Genomic DNA, 18,473 nt, shown 5'->3' with positions numbered 1-18,473 from the left:
TAGTTGGGGGTGGTTGGCAGTGGACGCGGTTACGCTTCTTCTCAAGGGGATGATCGAGCTGATCGACATTTCTAAGTCGCAGTCGACAAGTAGTCTTACGTACTCACTTTTTCTCAACTCAATCTCAAGCTTTCGTACCGACACTACTTTGGCTGCTACGAATGTCGGTGCGAGCTCGTCGGGTAAAGTCGATAGAGCAGAACACTCCGACGCTACCAGGCCCACCTGGGCCCACTTTCCCGCCGAAAGCTGGTCACACAAATTTACCCAGGGTATCCGTTTTTATGTTCTTCAGTTAACGTCAATATCGATAGCACGGCAAGGTCTGCTGTGTTAAATCGGTTGAGAATTACGATCGAGTATTCAGATCCGAGTAGGCGTCATCGACAACGAATCATCGCGGAACAAATTAGTCTGAATTTTTGTCAAATTCCGAGTAACATGTTCGTAAAAAATTACAAGAAGGTTGGTGTGGATAAATAACATTGAAAATTGATTGGCGCATAATGTTAGAGAAACAGTGAAAATGTACGTCTCGTCAAATTCCTCAACTTTGGTCTTGATCTGGATTATGATCGGCCTCGCGTTCGTAATAACCTACGGATATTGCCTCGGATCAATCCTTATGAGCTTGTTGGAGGTTGGAATCGAGGAAATGACAGTTTGACCGGTAATTTATGCAGAACTGTAGGTCAACCGTTGGTTATTTATTTTACAAACGCGCAATACGCCTTTATTTTAACTAAAACTGCAGTTTGTTTGCGTCTGTCAAATTTTAGCAGTGAAATTCGTAGGAAATTTGAAACAGGAAGTTTTCGACGATTTACAAAATGTTTTCTTTATTATATTTACGATGCATTATACAACGTGCGCAAAATCATACAGTTCACGATTCGGTCGCGTGCCTTATATTGATAATGATAATATATAATGATGATCATTTTACTAATGATAATGATTGAGGTGAATATGACGGTGATGATGACGATGACGCTGACTGTGATAATGCTGACAATAACATCGCTGAGTGTACGATAAAACATACACGTATGTAATTTTCTGTTGTTCTTTGTTTTGTTTGATAAATAATTACGAGTTATATATCAATTTTCTGTACCATAATATAATTATATCGACATCTTTCATTACAATTACACGAGGCTTAGGTGGACGTTAGTACGGTGGGAAAGTTGTTCAGTAGATAAAAGGAAAGATGAAAGATATTTTGTATGATTCTGTACATCAAAAATCTCGAAGTAGCCCAAATATTTTAAAATCTTTTACCTTTGAATGAAATTCTCTTCTCGGGTCTAATTAACGAATCAATAAATAACCCCGTATTCATAGCGTACATCACGTGCAAGATACTTGAAAACGATATATTGATGCATATTCTTTCTCTTTTTTTTTTACTTTTTTTGTTTTTTTGCTATCCGGGATGCATCAAGTCGAATGGGACGCGGAGTATAACGATTCTGGTATGAGAATGCTGCGAATCACACGATCATGTTATACTGTTGTACAGGATAGACTCTTCTAATAGACTTTGCAGACGGACATAATAGAAATAGTTAATATAACATTGTATATTAATATATAATATTCGGTAATAATCTATTCGTTATTATATGCATATATACGTGCATTAATGTATGTATGCGTATAATAATAATAATAATAATAATAATAATAATAATATGTATGATATATTTTCAATATATTATATGTATACAGTGTATTACGCTTTCGTAATTCGTGTAAAGTGATTGATATTCAAGGATAATTGTCTGGTCTTATCCATAGATTTCCGTATTATGTTATATTATATTATATTATATTATATTATATTATATTATATTGTTACGCGTGCATTCACATTGTCAGCCTTGTTACATGCTTCTCATTGCGGTCTTCAACAATAACAGCTATTGTATACATGTATAATAATGAATCAACTAAAGATAAGTGTCGGCAAATAATTTATTGCGAACGATCATCGAGTTATTACCCAAAACCTTCGTGCGAAGAAGCATAAATACGCAACAATTCAGCTCGCTCTATTTCTCTTTCTCTTTCTTTCTACCTCGGATTTTACGGAACGAAGTGGTATTGAGCTTTCTGAAACGTAAGATATTGCATAACTTAAGCTAGTAACTATATCTATACGAGTACATGTACATTGTGTTGTAATCGATATGACAAATAATAAAATGCGAAAACGAAATGTTTGTTTTGACGTGCAAGACGAAACGTACGCACAAAATACAACACAGATTTTTATAGAACTTTACCAACGTCAAAGTAATAAGCATAATTTCACGCTGAGATAATTATAGATGTTCGAGACTTGACGATCTTCCTTCTATCTCACTTTGACATTTATTCACAAACTCGATGCAATAATATTATAGTGTAGTTTGAGAAGCTGTGCAATCGTGTGTACGAATACATATGGCGGAACTTGTAGACGAAAAATAGATTCAAACTAAATCGCACAGGGGAGAGGCAGGCGGGCGTAACGGGCACCTTAACGAAGGAATAATGTTAGACCAATTTCGACAACGCAATTTTTTTGTCTTTGGCCTAAAAATACATTTCAAGCGTTATCGACGTTTTTTGAAATCCCACTTGATCGTACAGGGGGCACATTTTGCCCACCTATCCCTTATATAAAAAACGTACAATGCGTGATTATGACGGATGACAATATCTCTACTCTTATAACTAAATTTAATTTAATTTAATTTAATTTAATTTAATTTAATTTAATCCAAGATGCCGTAAGGAATGTAATTGATAGAAAAAGGAACGGGTCCATGTACAAGGATAATCTTTTGTATTTTGCTTTCGATCAATATTTTTGCCATCAATTTCTTTTTTCATTTTCAATACCCGGTTTCGTATTTCTAGTATCGTATATTATTATTTAAGATAATAATTCATGTGGGTAGGTACACGTATTACTTTACAGTGGATAGGGTATCAACTTGACGTACATAATATTCTTCTGCCCTCGTACATACGCAACAACGACAAAAATCTTTTATACGTGCATTTTAATGATATACGGTTACCGTACGTAACTTAATAGAGAAGATATTGCAATTTGTTCAAACCTCTCCGACATCATTCCCTTATCGAAAATTTTAAGTTGTACGCATCTGTTACGTTTACTGTACCTATATTTGTGTGTGTTTGCGTGTGGTAATCGGGAAAACGAAAATACATAAATCGAAACAATTTGTAAAAATTAGTCTCGGAACTTAGAATTTATGCGTTCCATCTTTTTTCTACGTTCTTAGCTTTCCTTTTTATTATACCACGGGGGTATTTTATCAGTATAGAATTCTACTGTTTTTGACGTCGGTTTACACAGCAGCTGTATAATTTTTTGAAAACAAGGTACGCAGTTGCCGAAAGTGCGCGAATGAATTTTGAACATCGTATTTATAACACAAAAGAACAATCCAATCTATGTCATTTTCATCATACCTGGTTCAAAATGAAGTTTTTCAATCTGTGAATCGATTTGCAAGCTCAATTTATGGAACAATCATATTTAAACCGTTCGTTTGTTTTCTTCGGTTGCAGTTTGATTTTTTAGCTTTCCTTTTCATGAACGTATCGGTAAAATAGCTGAATTTTCATTCGATCGTTTTCATCCACTTGTAGCAGGTTATACGTATACATTATTCGATATCAGCAAAGAAAATATTATTGGTCCGCAGCCTTTTTGTGTTTCATTACGAAATAATCAGACTGCTGATCAAATTCAATAAGCAATCGTGGCGGATATCGAAATGAGACTAATAGTTTCCCATTCTGATATATAACGTATAATCGCATTGAATTCAATTAGAAAAATACGTGACGGTATAATTGAAAAATGTGTTGGAAAATAAAATCAAAAAATAAAAAAACGAATCGGTGCAAATTTTGAAAGAAATTATGCATGTAATAATTCATCATTTCCTAAATGTTGAATATGCATTACAGATATTGTATGGCATGTGTGTATGTATACTTATAGCATTACACCACTAACAACTTCATATTCAATCATAATTCTTTATTTTACGTTATTATATATATATATATGTATATATATATATATTATTTATTTATTATTCCCTACGCAATTACCATTTATTTACTTTTTTTTTGTATATTATATTATGTTCATTATATATAATATATAGTTTCCAGAAAATAACGCTTGTACAAAATTGACTACAGCCGATTGCTTCTACGATGTGTGTTTGTGTTCGTTTTCTTTCTTTTTTTTTTTTTATTTATTTTTTTTTTTTTTGCTGTTTTTTTCGTGTACATAAGTATGTTATGTGTATGAATGTGTGTGTATTTATTTATTCATTTACGAATTTTTTTTTTGTCGTTTTACCTTTTTCACAGTTTGTTACTCCTTAATTCGATATCTTCTTTATCGTTTCGTTTTCTATTTACCTTTTAAATTATTTTTTTGTTGCTCTCCTTTTTCAAACTTGATTCTCAGTTAGTTATCAGTACCCTATATCTCGTCGTTGGGTAATTTTTCTTATAACCGAATCAACTCGTCAAACCATTCCATATATTTTCTCCTTACCATGTCATGTGTCAAGAATCTCATATACTCGCCGTGTATGATGATCGATTAATTATAATAGACACAATCCTTAATACGTAATTTTTTATTCATTCATTTCGCTCTCGTTCTCACACTTTTTCTCGCTGTCTTTCTCTCTCTCTCTCTCTCTCTCTCTCTCTCTCTCTCTCTCTCTCTCTCTCTCTCCTCTCTCTCTCTCTCTCTCTCTCTCTCTCTCTCTCTCTCTCTCTCTCTCTCTCTCTCTCCTCCTCTCTCTCTCTCTCTCTCTCTCTCTCCTCTCTCTCTCTCTCTCTCTCTCTCTCTCTCTCTCTCTCTCTCTCCTCTCTCTCCTCTCTCTCTCTCTCTCTCTCTCTCTCTCCTCTCTCTCTCTCTCTCTCTCTCTCTCTCTCTCTCTCTCTCTCTCTCTCTCTCTAATTCTACTCGAAATTCTCATTCACTCAGATATGGCGTGTATATGCATGTGCATATATATATATATATGCATATATATATATATATATACGTATTGACCTGGGATTTTTCCGACCGGTTAACTTTTCATCAATAATTTTAGTTATTTCTTTTCCTCTTCTTGCAGCTCGTCAAAGTTTACACACCGAAGGCGAATATTCATACATATAAATGTGTAATACAATACCTATGTATCTACTGTTAGGTGTGTGTGTATGTGACTCTGTTCAGGTGATTATTATTAATCGTTTGAAATTTTTATTTCTTTTGTTTTCTAAAAACACGTGAAAAAATTCTACGGACATATAAAAGTAGTGGCGTGTAGTGCAGATTGATTTTGTTTCTTTATTTTTCTTCTTTTTTAACGTCTTTTTCATGTTTTTGTTTTTTGCCTATTTTTTTCATTTTCCCTTTGGCGAAATCCGCGTGATTACACGTCACAATATGAACGTTGTGATAATGCAGCGTATTTTAACAGGTATTGTTTATTATACAGATAATAAACTGCAGCGACTTTTCATATAATAAATATAATTACAATGTGCGCGGACGTGCTTTAGCTGTGACAATTATGGTACAGACATATATTATACATGTACATGGATATTATCTATACGCACAGGATGGCCTATTCACCCCGTAAAAGAAAAAGAAAAAACTTAAAAGTAATTTTTCGATTCCATACTTTCGAAAATCGGGACTAGCTTTTTCTACTTTTCTGAAAGTATCGTTCAATCGCGACGAGTTATGATTCGCCTCATCTTTTCGCGCAAGCTCTAGAACAGTGTTAACATCGATCATTGTGACAGATATTTAAGTGTATATCCTAATTAGATTAAATTTTATATTTATTAGTTAATGAAAATTACCTGCGTAGCCAAAACAATTCTAGTCATCGTATTTGTAAAAACAAACTCACTTGGGGCCATCCTATAATAGTGAGAATATAGCTGCTGCTGCGCTGGGAGATGTGAACTTGATAAAAACTGTCAAATTGAAAAGAGTAAATGAGAAAATACGAAAACTCCCGGCATTGTGTGTTTCCGGTCGGATGAAGTGTATAACAAGGGTGTAAAAAATTGACGTCAAGGAGGCGTGTATAATTACTTAATCATTTCGTTTTACTCAACCAACCGTCATTTTTTTTAGGCCAGGCTGATCGTCTTATACCGCAGCAACTTGCGGATATTAATTTATACAGTTTCAAGTTACACTTGATTTGCATATGTGTGTGTAATTCACCTCTGAGGAAACGGAGATGGAAGCAAGATACAAAAAGGACGAATCGAATTCCGCTCACCTCGATAAGTGTAGCTATAATAGGTTAGTAGGTACAATGCCTGCGGTTTACACAGCTGCAAGTTGCGATGCGTGTAAAAGGTTTTGCCTATAGGTCAAAAGTTTCAATTGAATCTCTATAATATTTACAACAAGCTGACTAAATCCGCTTCTTCAATCATATATTATAGTTAACAGTAGCGCTACAAGTATAATTTATATAGTTATAACATCGGTGGACTCGATCGGTGGCTCGGTTTGAAAACGAACGTACTTATTAATTGCGAACATACCACGTTTACGGATGAAAAGTCCAAGTTTCATACGATACGTGGTTGTACAAAGTGAGTTTCTAACGGCTGCATGATTCGTCGTCTGCTGAAATTTAATGCGCATGCGCTTCAATGCGAGATCGGCTGTTTGACAGGGTGACCAACCGTCTCTAACGCCAAAAATTTTTACAGTTGTCGGCGACAGTTGGGCTCGATTTGCAATTGTCAGACTTTTTGAAGCTAGACACGGTTGGCTACCCTGGCAAACATCCACTTTCGGATTGTAGCGCGTGCGCATTAAATTTTAGCAGACACAAGACGGTGAAATTTAGTCTGTATATTGCGCTGTATTGCATAGTTGAGAAGAGAAAGCAAAAATTGCGTGACAGCGTGAATTATGTGTAGAAATTTGAATCCTTAGTTCGTACGAAACGTCGAACCGTTCATCCCGCGATAATTATTATACTTTGTCTCCCTCTCTTTGGTCTCGACTCAATACATATCCAAACTCCAAAGTGACCGAGCAGCTGGTTTCCCGCTTTGATTGTTCTTTATTCCTTTTATTTTTTTTTTTTTTTTTATTTTATCATCATCTTTTTGCGCGTTAATCGTATAAGATATCGATGAACCGCGTTGTTGTGAATAATCATAATGCATTTCCGTCTGGTCAAAACCCACTTGAACTTTGTCGATCTTTTTCACATTATATGTATATTGCGTATATTATATTATCCTAGTTTTCTTTATTCATTCCTACAGAGGATTTTGGGGCCTAGAGGAACTTCCGGCGACCTCAGGGAATGCAGGAATGCGTGTTCGTCGCCTGACCTGGAGACGATAAGGCGACCGAGAAATCCGTGTCCAGGACCAAGTCGCTCACGCAACCAACGATTCCTCTGGTGTATCGGCCACCCGTCGTCCTCACAACGTCCGGAGCGCCTCCTGTAGGATGATAAATTTCACCATTTTTCACGCCTGCTTATTTGCCAGAAAGAATATTACTCTACAATGACCGATTAAGCATATCGATAAAAACTGCTTTGGTAAGAAACTAGCCTGAATCTTAGTAATGTGCAACTTTTTTGTTACATGTATACCGATGTATCCGTATATCCACAAGATTTTAAACGTGCATTAGTAATTACGTACAATGATCAAGTTTGTACATCGTTGATTTTACAATAACTGTGACCTCGAATAACCGATAAAATTGTACAATTTCTTTCACTTTTTTATCAATTCTTCTGCTTCACTGCAGGTTCCTATGATATTTTCGTTATTACTTACATTCCCGACTCAACCGTAATGTTAACTTTTTTGACCTGAAAGGCGGTACGAAAATAGCATATTATCCCCTCGTAACGCATTTGCGGGGAATATAAGATCATATTTCCCGCAAATCCAAATAGCTCGCTTCTCTCGGGCAGTAAACCCACCCGCGGGAATAATATTCGACTTTATTCCCTTGTTACATAATGTACCATTGCGTATTACCCGGCTCGCGCTGGGTAGGAAAGCTCAGGATAAGGACTATCGGCAGTCGGACTTACCGACATAGAGGCCCGTATCCGTGTTCAGTTGCCTGAGCTGCCCCGGCGAGGAAACGGAAACCCCGGTCCCGCTGTCGACGACAAGTGAAGCCCACTGTTCGTTCCTGAAAATTGATAAACCACCAAAAACGTTAGCCCTGAAGACTGGTGCGATTTTTTAGATGCTGCTGGTCTAGCGGCTAAATAAAATGTTATCACGCAGAGTAGAAAAATATACCATAAGTTCGTCTCTCGTTATGGAACTCATGCAATTCATCAGATGTGATTAAAAATTAGTTGTCTTATTTTCGAATCTTTATTGCATGAACAAAACATAAAATCAACTGCGGAGAACTTCTCAAATTTATCAAACGAGGCAAAGAAATCGTGGTCCAGTTGACTCGCATGACAATGATTTCACTCGATAACGTAAATTGTTGCTGTGAAAGCTTTCCCGTTGAATTGAATGGCATCCCTTTAAAGCAGATAAACATTTCTTCGTGTCCAGCATGAGTGATTTGTTGATGTGCTAATGTTCGTGACTTATACATACGTATATAAGCAACGAGGAACCGCAGGACCAAAAATGGGATGTTGATACGTTACAAATGAGACAAAATCACGATTCGAATAACCGAGGGTGTAGTTGAAATTTCCGTTTTTGAACCGATTTCTCTGTCCTGATTTCAATAGTAGACTGACAATTGAGACTGGAACACTACGTTGGTTCCGGAGGAAGGTTCAGATTAGACGTCGGTCTTTGTGTACGCAAGGGATTTAAGGGACTCGGGTTTTCCCGCTGATCCCAGATCTGAGTCAAAGTGCTGAATTCATAACGAAGGGTGCATAGAAGCATGCGCGGATATACACCGACAATCGCGTGACAATCCTGAAACTCAATTAACGGTCCGCATAAAGCGAAAGTTCAAGATTATTGGATTTGAAGTAAGCCCGACTTTTGCCTGGCTAAAATCCTAAGAATTTACATAAATACACATTACAACTATAAAAATTTCTCCAGGTGTTTTCATTTTCTTTGAAAAAAAAACTCCTCAAAATAGGTACGATTTTACACCGTCCAAGCTGTACCCCCCTCCCCTTAAGCAGTTCCGAATTTTTCATCTCGATATGCAAAACCGTACGCAGACTAAAACGCTGGCTTAATTTGGTCACTCACCTGACGGCTCTGACCCGATGCCAAAGATCGTCGTCGAGTCTCGTCAGATTGTATCTTAGCGAGGCTTCGCCGGAACCGAGATTGTAGGCGAGTGTTAGGTAGCCCTGATCTAGTCCCAGGGCAAGGAAATCGCCGTTGGCATCCATCGTCTCCTGAGGGTCGAGCTGCCGTCCGCTCCAAAGAAGAAGTCCGCTGCTGCTACTCACCCTGAATCTCATGTTGATGTCGACCCTGAAGCTGATTATTCTGCTCGAAGTGTGTAACACAAAAACACGATCAATTGCTGTGAGCAAATCAGATTTGATCGGGTCAAAATTTACGTTCCACTGCACTTGTAATAACCCGTGACTTAACAACTGATTCCAATACTTCCGAGTTGATTACCCAAAGATTGTGATTAGTTTCAAAAAGTTTTACCAGATTTGGAAATAGTGAAGGACGCATCCGTTTTTGCTAAAAAATTTGTCTGGGTTATAAATCGACCGCTTTCAGAGCTCGGTGATTTCCGTCAACTCGGCGAATAAGGAAAAGCCGAATTTCGAATGGCCAATTTGGCAAATCCACTCACCTCTTCATCGTGTCAGCATCACTGAAGTGAAGGTAGCTGTTGGCACCAGAAAAACTGGGAACGGCGCGTTCGTAGTGACTGGGTTTCGTGGCCCTGATCCCAGGATCGGGTCCGGGAATCGGGGTCCCCGGGGATGCCTCGTAGACGTCGAGCTCGGGGCAAGGATGAGGCATTCCTGGCCGACAGCGACAGGTGAACCTTTCGCGCAGAGGACGACACTCGGCGTCGCCGCAGGGCCGAGCTTCGCACGCGTGCCCGCAATTACCGACATTCACGCCACCCAGAGCCTCGGCCAAGATGCCGACCTGAATCAGGATCATTCTGGGTAAAAACTTGTAGCGTGGTTCGAGGATTTCTGATTTGGATGAAATCCAAGTCTGCAGCATTGATATTAAACTGATAGGTACTCTTGACTCGCGATTACACGAGGGAGTCACAAATTGAAATAATCCCGAACCTGAGTCAAGACCAAAACCCGGTCTCGTTTGGAACTGCGTCAGTTCGCTCGAGAATATTAATTGGTTTGGAACACCGACTATTTCCTTTATTTTCAGAAATAGCAAATTTTAGCAAAAGAAACACCGTTTTCATGAGAAAAAAAAGCGAAGATGGATATGCGGATTTTGCTCGAGATATGATTAATTTTGAATTGAATGGAGCCAAACGAATGGACCAGATTTCGATTGAATCGATCAATCCGTTTTAGAGTTATTGTCGGATCTAGACGTGTAAATTTTCACAAATAACTCAGAAACAGATAATCCGATTTGGTACAAAATCTGACAAATCCTAAACCGGCAAAAACCGCATCGTTTCAGAACAAAATCGTTGAAATTTTTGGATTTGACCTCGAAATATGGTTGGAGAAAATTCTGTCCATTCATCTAAACGCCCATTGAATGTGAAAATCTGTAATATGTTGAAATCTGGCGATAGCTGAATTTTTATTGCTGGCTTGATTATCGGGAAACCTCTCTAGGAGATTCGCCCTTACGGTCACGGAAATCAGATTTTTTTTCACACGGGAATGCAATTACACGTACCTTATTTATTTTTCGACGCTGAATGCTAATCTCGCTTCAAACATTTAGTGAAAATAAAAACAACCCCTAAAATAGGGTGAAAGCGGGGTGAATTATCAATATTGTTTTAAATAGTGTTCTTGAATGAATATGATTTACATGAATATTTATTTTGAGAAATTACGATCTTAGGCCGAGAATAGGTGTAACTCCCGGTACCGTCTATATTCACCATGAAGAAGGGGGAAAACTACCCCTCTGCATTGATTTTGTGAATCTAATGAGGATTCTGAGATCTCCGTTTGTCAACCAATGAATTCCAAGCTTTTTTTGGTACACATTTATCATCAAATATCCTAATCATTTCAAAGTCTAAGTATGTTTGTTACCTGAAAATGCAAAAAACAAAGGGGGTTTTGCGTGGGATATAAAAAAATTACAAAAAAATAAAATAAAAGAAAAAAGAGTGCCATACAGTGGTTTTCATGACTGAGAAGGTTAAAAGAATGTAAATCGTAGGCATCTCGCCGTTTTTCAGACAGGGAACCACGTCTCGTCCAGCAACTACTCACCTCCCTCCGATTGAGGGTAACGGACTGGATGCACCCGACGAAGCTTGCGGTTGTTTTCAACTTCGGTGAGTAGACGTCGGTCGCTGGAGCGCCTCCGAGATACAAACTGAGAGGCAAAGAGAGCTGGGTGAAGGCTCCCGGCGCCATGATCTCTCGCGGTGGTTCGTCGTCGACCTCGAGGGAGGCGAGGCGTCCGGTCCTGGATACACGGACCTCGAGCCACTCGCCGAGACGAACGGGATTCTCACTCCTGAAAGAACGAAGCGCCAGTGATCGCCGCGATCTGGATACCAGAGCCGGAGCTGCGGTGCTGCGGAGCGGGGACTCACCTGAGGGTCGCGGGGCCCGTTCCAAGGTCAAAGGTGAACTGAAGGTGTCCCGCGGCCAAGTAGAGCGCGACAAAATCCCCGGTAGCGTCGCTGTGATGCCCGTTGTAGAGGATGACGCCGTCGGGTGCGGTCGGCTTCAGAGTTACGCCAAGCTCGAGCCATGATAAGGAAGAATCGCCAAGTCCCGGGTACCTCAGATAGGACGATCCGTTGAACGAGGGCACCTTAAATTCGGAAGGCCCTGTTAGCGTCGAGTCCTTCCGCCATCCGGCAAGGAGCAACGTATATCGGAGGTTAGGCAGGTACCGCTACTCACCTGGAGGTCCACTCTGGTCTCGCAAAGGTCACCGGTGTACCCGAGGGGGCAGAGACACACGGCAGTGTCGCCTCCGGTCGTCAGACATTTCCCTCCGTGAGAGCAGGGCACCTTGCTGCATCTGTCGGCCGTGCATTCCTCTGGAGAGATAATCATCGATATCCGTGAGCTTTGCGGGGCGTCGAGAAAAGTGTGGGAGGGGGGGGGGGGGGAAGGGCCGAAGGGTGGGAATATGGCGACGACGAGGAGCTCGAATCGATATTAGAACCGCGGCGGTAATAACGAGGGTATAATGAAGAGGACGGCAGGTGGATGGAGGTGAGGCGCGGTTACGTCGACGAGGACGGACGTCACTGTACGTCGGACAAAACGACCCCCTCCCGCCCCCCCCCCCCCCCTCTCCTCATTCGCCCAGCTGCTACGGTGACAAAGTGAAGTATCGATGAAAGCGAACTCCGCGAGTTCGAGGGATACTTCGTTTTTCACCGCGGAATAAACGATTCGACCTCGTATACACGCGTCACCCTGTCTACTCTGCGTTCCAGATTCCGGCGAATGTATTCGGGACATTATACGATCCTGGGAGTGGGTAGAAATTTTTTTTCAGGAAAGCACGCGGGAAGAAAAATATTGAAGATTTTACATCCGGTGTGATGAATATATGGACACGGCACTTTTTTTTTGGAGCTAAAACTGTATGCGGCAATTGTGGCAAGATTTACAAATCCGATAATAAGAGTTGCAAAGCCAATAGTACAAGTTACGATATGCTAAGACAGATCTACAACAATTGATGTAGATTTGACTTCGTAAAAGTACCGTCCATATATTCACCGCACAACAGATGTAAAATCTACATTAAATTCTTTTACCCTACATCTGTTGCAAAAGCTGTTCCTCGAATCTGGGAGATACTCTACAAAATAATTATTATACGTATCGGAAATTCTAAATTCGATCAAAGACGCCATTGTGTAACAGGAAATGGAGCTTCGCAGGGAAGTTAGATCGAAAAAGAGTACATATATCTTCGGACGTGCAGGACTTTAATTTGGACTCCAAGGGTTGAAATTTTCCCGGAAGCTGAAGGTCGCGAAAGGGTCGAACTCTTATTCTACATCGTGGCTGATGATATCAATCGGGTAAAGAGGCTCGAGGGATGCCCGGGGTTTCCGATTTCGAGCCTCGGACGGCTGCTTATTATCACTCCGAGAGGGAAAGGACAATTGCGTACGCTGTACGGATCAGCCGGCGGGAGTGAAGGCTGTCAAGGATATCCACACACACACACCTTGAAACCTAACCTTGGAAAAAATATTGCACGCGAGCTTTTGGCGCGGCCGTGGTTACCGTTCGGCCAATCGAATGTCACTCCAGAGGTGACCTGGAGGGGCGCGAAATGCCCTTGGGCATTCCGAAAATGCTGCATGCGGTGATTCGATACCCCGATTTTCCAATATCAATCGATACGCACGGCTTCGTTCAGCCTTTCTGCAAAACTCACCGAATCTAACGTATACAGGTATAACACAGGTCTGCAACCTAAAAATTGTAGAGGTTTTTTATACTATTTCTTATAGATTTTCACTCACTGAAAGTGGGAAAAGTACTCAAATAGTTCCATTACGTCGGGTTTTTTCTCGTACTCGTGTTTGTAATTTCATTTGGAGTGAAACTCCGGGTTAATTCAAAATCTGGTATCCTATTCTTGATTCTAACAATCCTATGGAAAAGTGATTTCCTACTACCGTTTAATACCTACCTATAATTAGAGCGACACTCAGGAATAAATGCAAACAGGGAAACAGAAAATGGAAAGCGGAAGCGTGTTCGGAGATGTATCAAAGAGAAGAAGAAAAGGCTTCGTAGGCGAAAAGAATGATCACGGAATTTTAAATACATTTCATACAGAAATTGTATGTTCATTTTACAAGAAATGTTGTTTAATTCATTGTAATAAAATGGTGATTATCCTTCGTTTTTATGCCGACACCTTGTGTTTTTCAAGAATACCGTACATAATGTAGAGAAATGGAAGCTATTTCTGGATTCAGCACTCTCGAAAACATAATATCTACCAAAACCATCCCATGCAGCTGAAAAAAGTATTTTTTGCAGACCTGTGTAATCGAAATGCATACAAACCGTTCCAAGGTAATTGAAAAGGAAAAAAAAAAAGTAATAAAACTCAGCAAAACTTGCAGCGGGAGGCTGTTGTAAAAAAAATTCGTTCCTCAGATGGTTCACCGGGGAATAGAGTTTTTCTTTCCCTCGCAGCCAGTTTCATCAGCTCGCCGAGTATGCCTTGAGTTTTACGGGTATCGAGTCGCACTATGTTTCCAAAGACAAATAAATCAGAGTCTACAGCTTGAGGGTATAACAATTTTCTATTTCAGTTCAATGATGGCTCAGAATCCACAGTGGCCTCGGAAAATTCAATACAAACACGAATACCACCCACCTAGTTTCAACTCTTTCGTACACTATTACTCATTTTGAATCTTCGTTTTTTTTTTTTTTCTTTTCAAACGGGCGTACATATCAATTCCACGATAAAATCACTGGCAAGTTCAAGTTATAGTTCTCCGCTAAGCAGGTGCCACGCACAGTTATTACCCCCACAGTTGTTACCGTTATTCCACTTGTTACAGCTGCAGCTGTCTCTTCCGGCCAAAAGTTCATTAGCAAAGTTGCAATTTATTATACCACCGGCTCTGTTTCACTCGAGCCCACATTGTAATTATGAAACAAAAACGTCTAATTGCCCGAATTATCATTATTCCTAATTACACTCACGTGGCATCACCCCAACCAACGCCAACCAAAAGTAACGTGCATATATTTATTCGCGAGTGAGAAGCAAAAACCTCCCGCTTTCTCACCCGCGGTTCTACCTCACCAGAAACAATAAATTCTCTGCTTTTTTACAACCGCTGAATTTCTGGCTTCATGGACCTGACAAAAACGTGGAATACATGCTACATTAGGGTGCTCCTTGTTAAAGGTGTTGATGTCACCCCAAGAAATTGTTCAGACGTAGGCACTCCAGCGATGCGCCCGCATACAATTTCTTGTAACATACTTTTCACTCACGCCACGTTACTAAAGTTTTTTGTTTTTGTTATTTACAACATTTTGAACCGAACAGAGTGCATGAAACCTCCGGAAGCGTACGACTGAACTTGAGAGAAACTTAAGACCTCGGCGTATTATCTACTGTCCCCGAAACCGTTGTGGGTATAAAAATATCGGCAAAGCAGAATTTATTTTCACAGAATATCTAGAGGTCTGAGCGTTCGAACGATCCTTTGTGTCTCCGGCGATTGCCAAGTTTCCCCGAGTTTCCTCGCAACTTTTTTCAACGTCGTCTCCCCTTCTCTCTGTCCTCTCACCTTTCTCTCTGTACGGGCATCCGTGATCCTATTTTCTTCACTCGTTCATCCGGGGCGACACAATCGCCGTAGGTATGCCGTTCCTCGAAACCCGATGCGACACAATGCGATACGATACCCTTACGGAAAGCTGCGCCCGAAAAAAACGAAGTGTCGGTATTCTTGGAGGTGAGCTTGAAAGCTCAGATTTTTCACCCTGATTCCCGATCGGTACGAAACAAGCCGGTGGTAACCGATAATGTGATTATTCTTTTACGTGCCTTGACGTAAGCTTAGCTTTCGTTCACCCTTTTTGGCTCTCTATACACGAAGCACATTTGACTCGCACGCTGCAAGCTCGCTCGAATGTTTGGAGCCTCTTTATCCCCGAACCTTCACCCTTGATTCAATTCCAGGATAACACTGATCGAATTATCAGTCTAAATCGTTCCAAATTCGCCCTGTTAGCAGCTTCAAGTATATAGATCGGCAGTTTCGAAGCCTACATTACCGGCATAAATCAGGGAATGGTAATTTATACCTTTTGACGCGCGGTCGCTACGTGAAAGAAGTTGAAAAAATTGATCAAATGATAATCAGATGAAAATATATTTTTTACCGCCTTTCCGTCAATTGTCCAAATTTTTCTTCAGAAAATGACTCCGAAAGGAGGACAATCTTAAGCTCGATGATAATTCTCCTGTGTTTACGAAGGTTTCGTAACTCGATTGAATTTCCTCAATCGGCCGGCACCCACGCCAACACAATTCTTGTGTGTTCAGGAAAAATGGCAGTAAATATTTTTCGCACGGTAAGGGATGTTGGGCAAGGACTCACCGACGTCGAATCCGTTGGCGGCGTCCCCGAGAGGGGCGAGAGGAAACCGATAATGATGCTCGTTGGCTTCCAAGTGTCGTACGCATCCCCTGAACCCGACGGTAACCGGAAGTCTTTCGAGCCCTGTTGTGTTTCCGGGTCCGCCGACAAACAGGGGCTCCCTGAAGGTGATCCTGGAGAATAATCCCTGCAGGAATAAAAAGAGGATTAGGAAAATTCCCCGTGCTTCTGCTTCCCGCCGCCATATTTATTTACGTTATACGGTTTATTTACGGACGTGTTTGCAGCCTGACGGGTATAACAACCCCCGAGTTTTCCCACCTCCGTTATTATAGACCCAGCGTGTATGCCGCGGGCATCCTGCAGTTGCACACAAGCTACGTAGGTATAACAAGAATAGCAAAAGCTTAAGCGCCGTTTCGCTCCCGTGGGTTATATTCATAATCCTCGGCCTCGTCCCCTGCCTTGCCTGCGGAGACATCCTTTTTATTACTCTTGCACAAAACAAGATTCTGCTCGTAGGAATTACAAAGGGGATTCTGGCGGGTGCATAAATGGAACGGCGGGACGACGCCGATAGAATTCTTTGCAAATTTGACTTCTTTTCATTTTGAATCTGTTTGCTTGAAAACTGGGAACGTACGTTGACGAAATTCCAATTTTATCGAAATGAAATACACCCTCAGTGACGGTTTACTGCTTTCAATCGTGTTTATCGGTGGGACGTAGTTACGTTTTCAATTCAGGTAACTCAGCTAAACCCGCCAGCAGGGACTCAATTGTTCCAGGAGAACGAGAACGAACGGAGAAAGCAAATTTTCAAACTCCAAGTGCTGAAAGATCGATCGTGGTGTTCGTAAAAAGAACGGCAATTACTAATAAAACAATGGAATAACTTTCTCGATTCATTTAAGACGAGTCAATGTTTTCGAGAGGGCAAAAAACGAGAGCTTCTATATACAAAGATAAGCGAACTACCAAATGGGGTTGTATATTTTGCAATTTGCATCGCACTAATTATACGTTTTAATTATCCCATATTTACTCGCTATCGCGTTCTACGCAGCTAGCTCACGTATTCGAGGGATGAACAGCGCTAACAACCCTGTATATAACCGTAGTTTAACGCATATAAACAGATACGAAACTTTCCTGCAGAAGCTAATTAAATTCCCTTCGTTAAAGCTTTGACGGATTAAAATTGGGGGACAATAAGCCAAGGTTAAACAGGCGCAGCTAATTGGCAAGGTTAACGTATACGTCACCCACGTGGGTATTTCTGACCCCCAAAACGGCGAGGCTTTGAGCTCTGTCACTTTCTCTCTCTCTCGCTTTCTCCGTTTACACCCCATCTCGAGGTGTGATATTTTTTTCGTTTCTACATTTCCAGCTCGCTTACCTCTGTTTGCACTGTCTCGTTCTCAAGACCACTAACTTCCGGTTTTGCGAGAGGGCACTTAGACGGTGACGTATAAGTATATACAAACTTTTATTACCGAACAATTTCCAAGTATCACGAGTCTCGCTGCAGACTGAGAGAGAGAGAGAAAAGCGACACGTAAAGATGGCGCTCGCGAGAAGAAGGGGAAAGGAGTCTGAAGTGTAAGTGAAGGAGCTTTAAAGAGCGTTTAGCTCTTAGCGAGACGTCAGCGTCGTCGTCTGCGCGGAATATGGCACGCCGACACTTCATCGGTCAGGATTTGGCGGAAGGATGAAGGGAGGAACGACGAAGAGATGGAGGAAAGAGGCAGAATCCTCTCCGCCGATTTGCCGTTGGTCCGAGGGTCCTAGAGTAATGAATTTTCTCGTCGAAGGCGGCAGGAAAGAGCTGGCAGAGGGTGCGGAGGATCCACGTGTCTCCCCGCAGCTAGACAATCGAGCTTAATTGGAATTTCAAGTTAAAACTGGAAGGGAACGCGGAGGTTTCGAATTAGGCTAGCAATGACGGAGAGGGTGGGGAATGCCTGGCGACGACAGCCGGAAACGCGGGGGAAAAACAACCCCACAGAAATTGCAGTAATACGCGCCGAAGCATTTACTAATACCTGCGGGAAAGTCGGTCGAGCTTTTAAGAGTATCATTACAGGTACGGCATATAGCTTAATGCGAAAATTGATTCTTCTCCATTGCCAACGTAGTCGACTAGGAAGAA

General features: G+C 40.9%; 1 protein-coding gene across 2 annotated transcripts in view; it reads right to left on the bottom strand.

The window, feature by feature from the left end:
* Nucleotides 1-7,082: 7,082 nt before the first annotated feature.
* The window catches only part of LOC124174348 (pikachurin), a 76,221-nt gene continuing 64,830 nt past the window's right edge, over nucleotides 7,083-18,473 (bottom strand). For both annotated transcript variants that reach the window (XM_046553397.1, XM_046553398.1), the window contains exons 8-15: nucleotides 16,322-16,508; nucleotides 12,114-12,253; nucleotides 11,798-12,021; nucleotides 11,469-11,718; nucleotides 9,875-10,179; nucleotides 9,307-9,552; nucleotides 8,151-8,254; nucleotides 7,083-7,542 (exon numbers count right to left, since the gene is read on the bottom strand). In XM_046553397.1, coding sequence (XP_046409353.1) covers nucleotides 7,394-7,542; nucleotides 8,151-8,254; nucleotides 9,307-9,552; nucleotides 9,875-10,179; nucleotides 11,469-11,718; nucleotides 11,798-12,021; nucleotides 12,114-12,253; nucleotides 16,322-16,508 — 1,605 coding nt within the window. In that variant the 3' untranslated portion in view covers nucleotides 7,083-7,393. The remainder of the gene's footprint in view (nucleotides 7,543-8,150; nucleotides 8,255-9,306; nucleotides 9,553-9,874; nucleotides 10,180-11,468; nucleotides 11,719-11,797; nucleotides 12,022-12,113; nucleotides 12,254-16,321; nucleotides 16,509-18,473) is intronic.

This window comes from Neodiprion fabricii, chromosome 1, assembly GCF_021155785.1.
Source record: "Neodiprion fabricii isolate iyNeoFabr1 chromosome 1, iyNeoFabr1.1, whole genome shotgun sequence".
In the NCBI taxonomy this organism is placed as follows: domain Eukaryota; kingdom Metazoa; phylum Arthropoda; class Insecta; order Hymenoptera; family Diprionidae; genus Neodiprion; species Neodiprion fabricii.
This window is presented reverse-complemented; position numbering and strand designations above follow the sequence as displayed.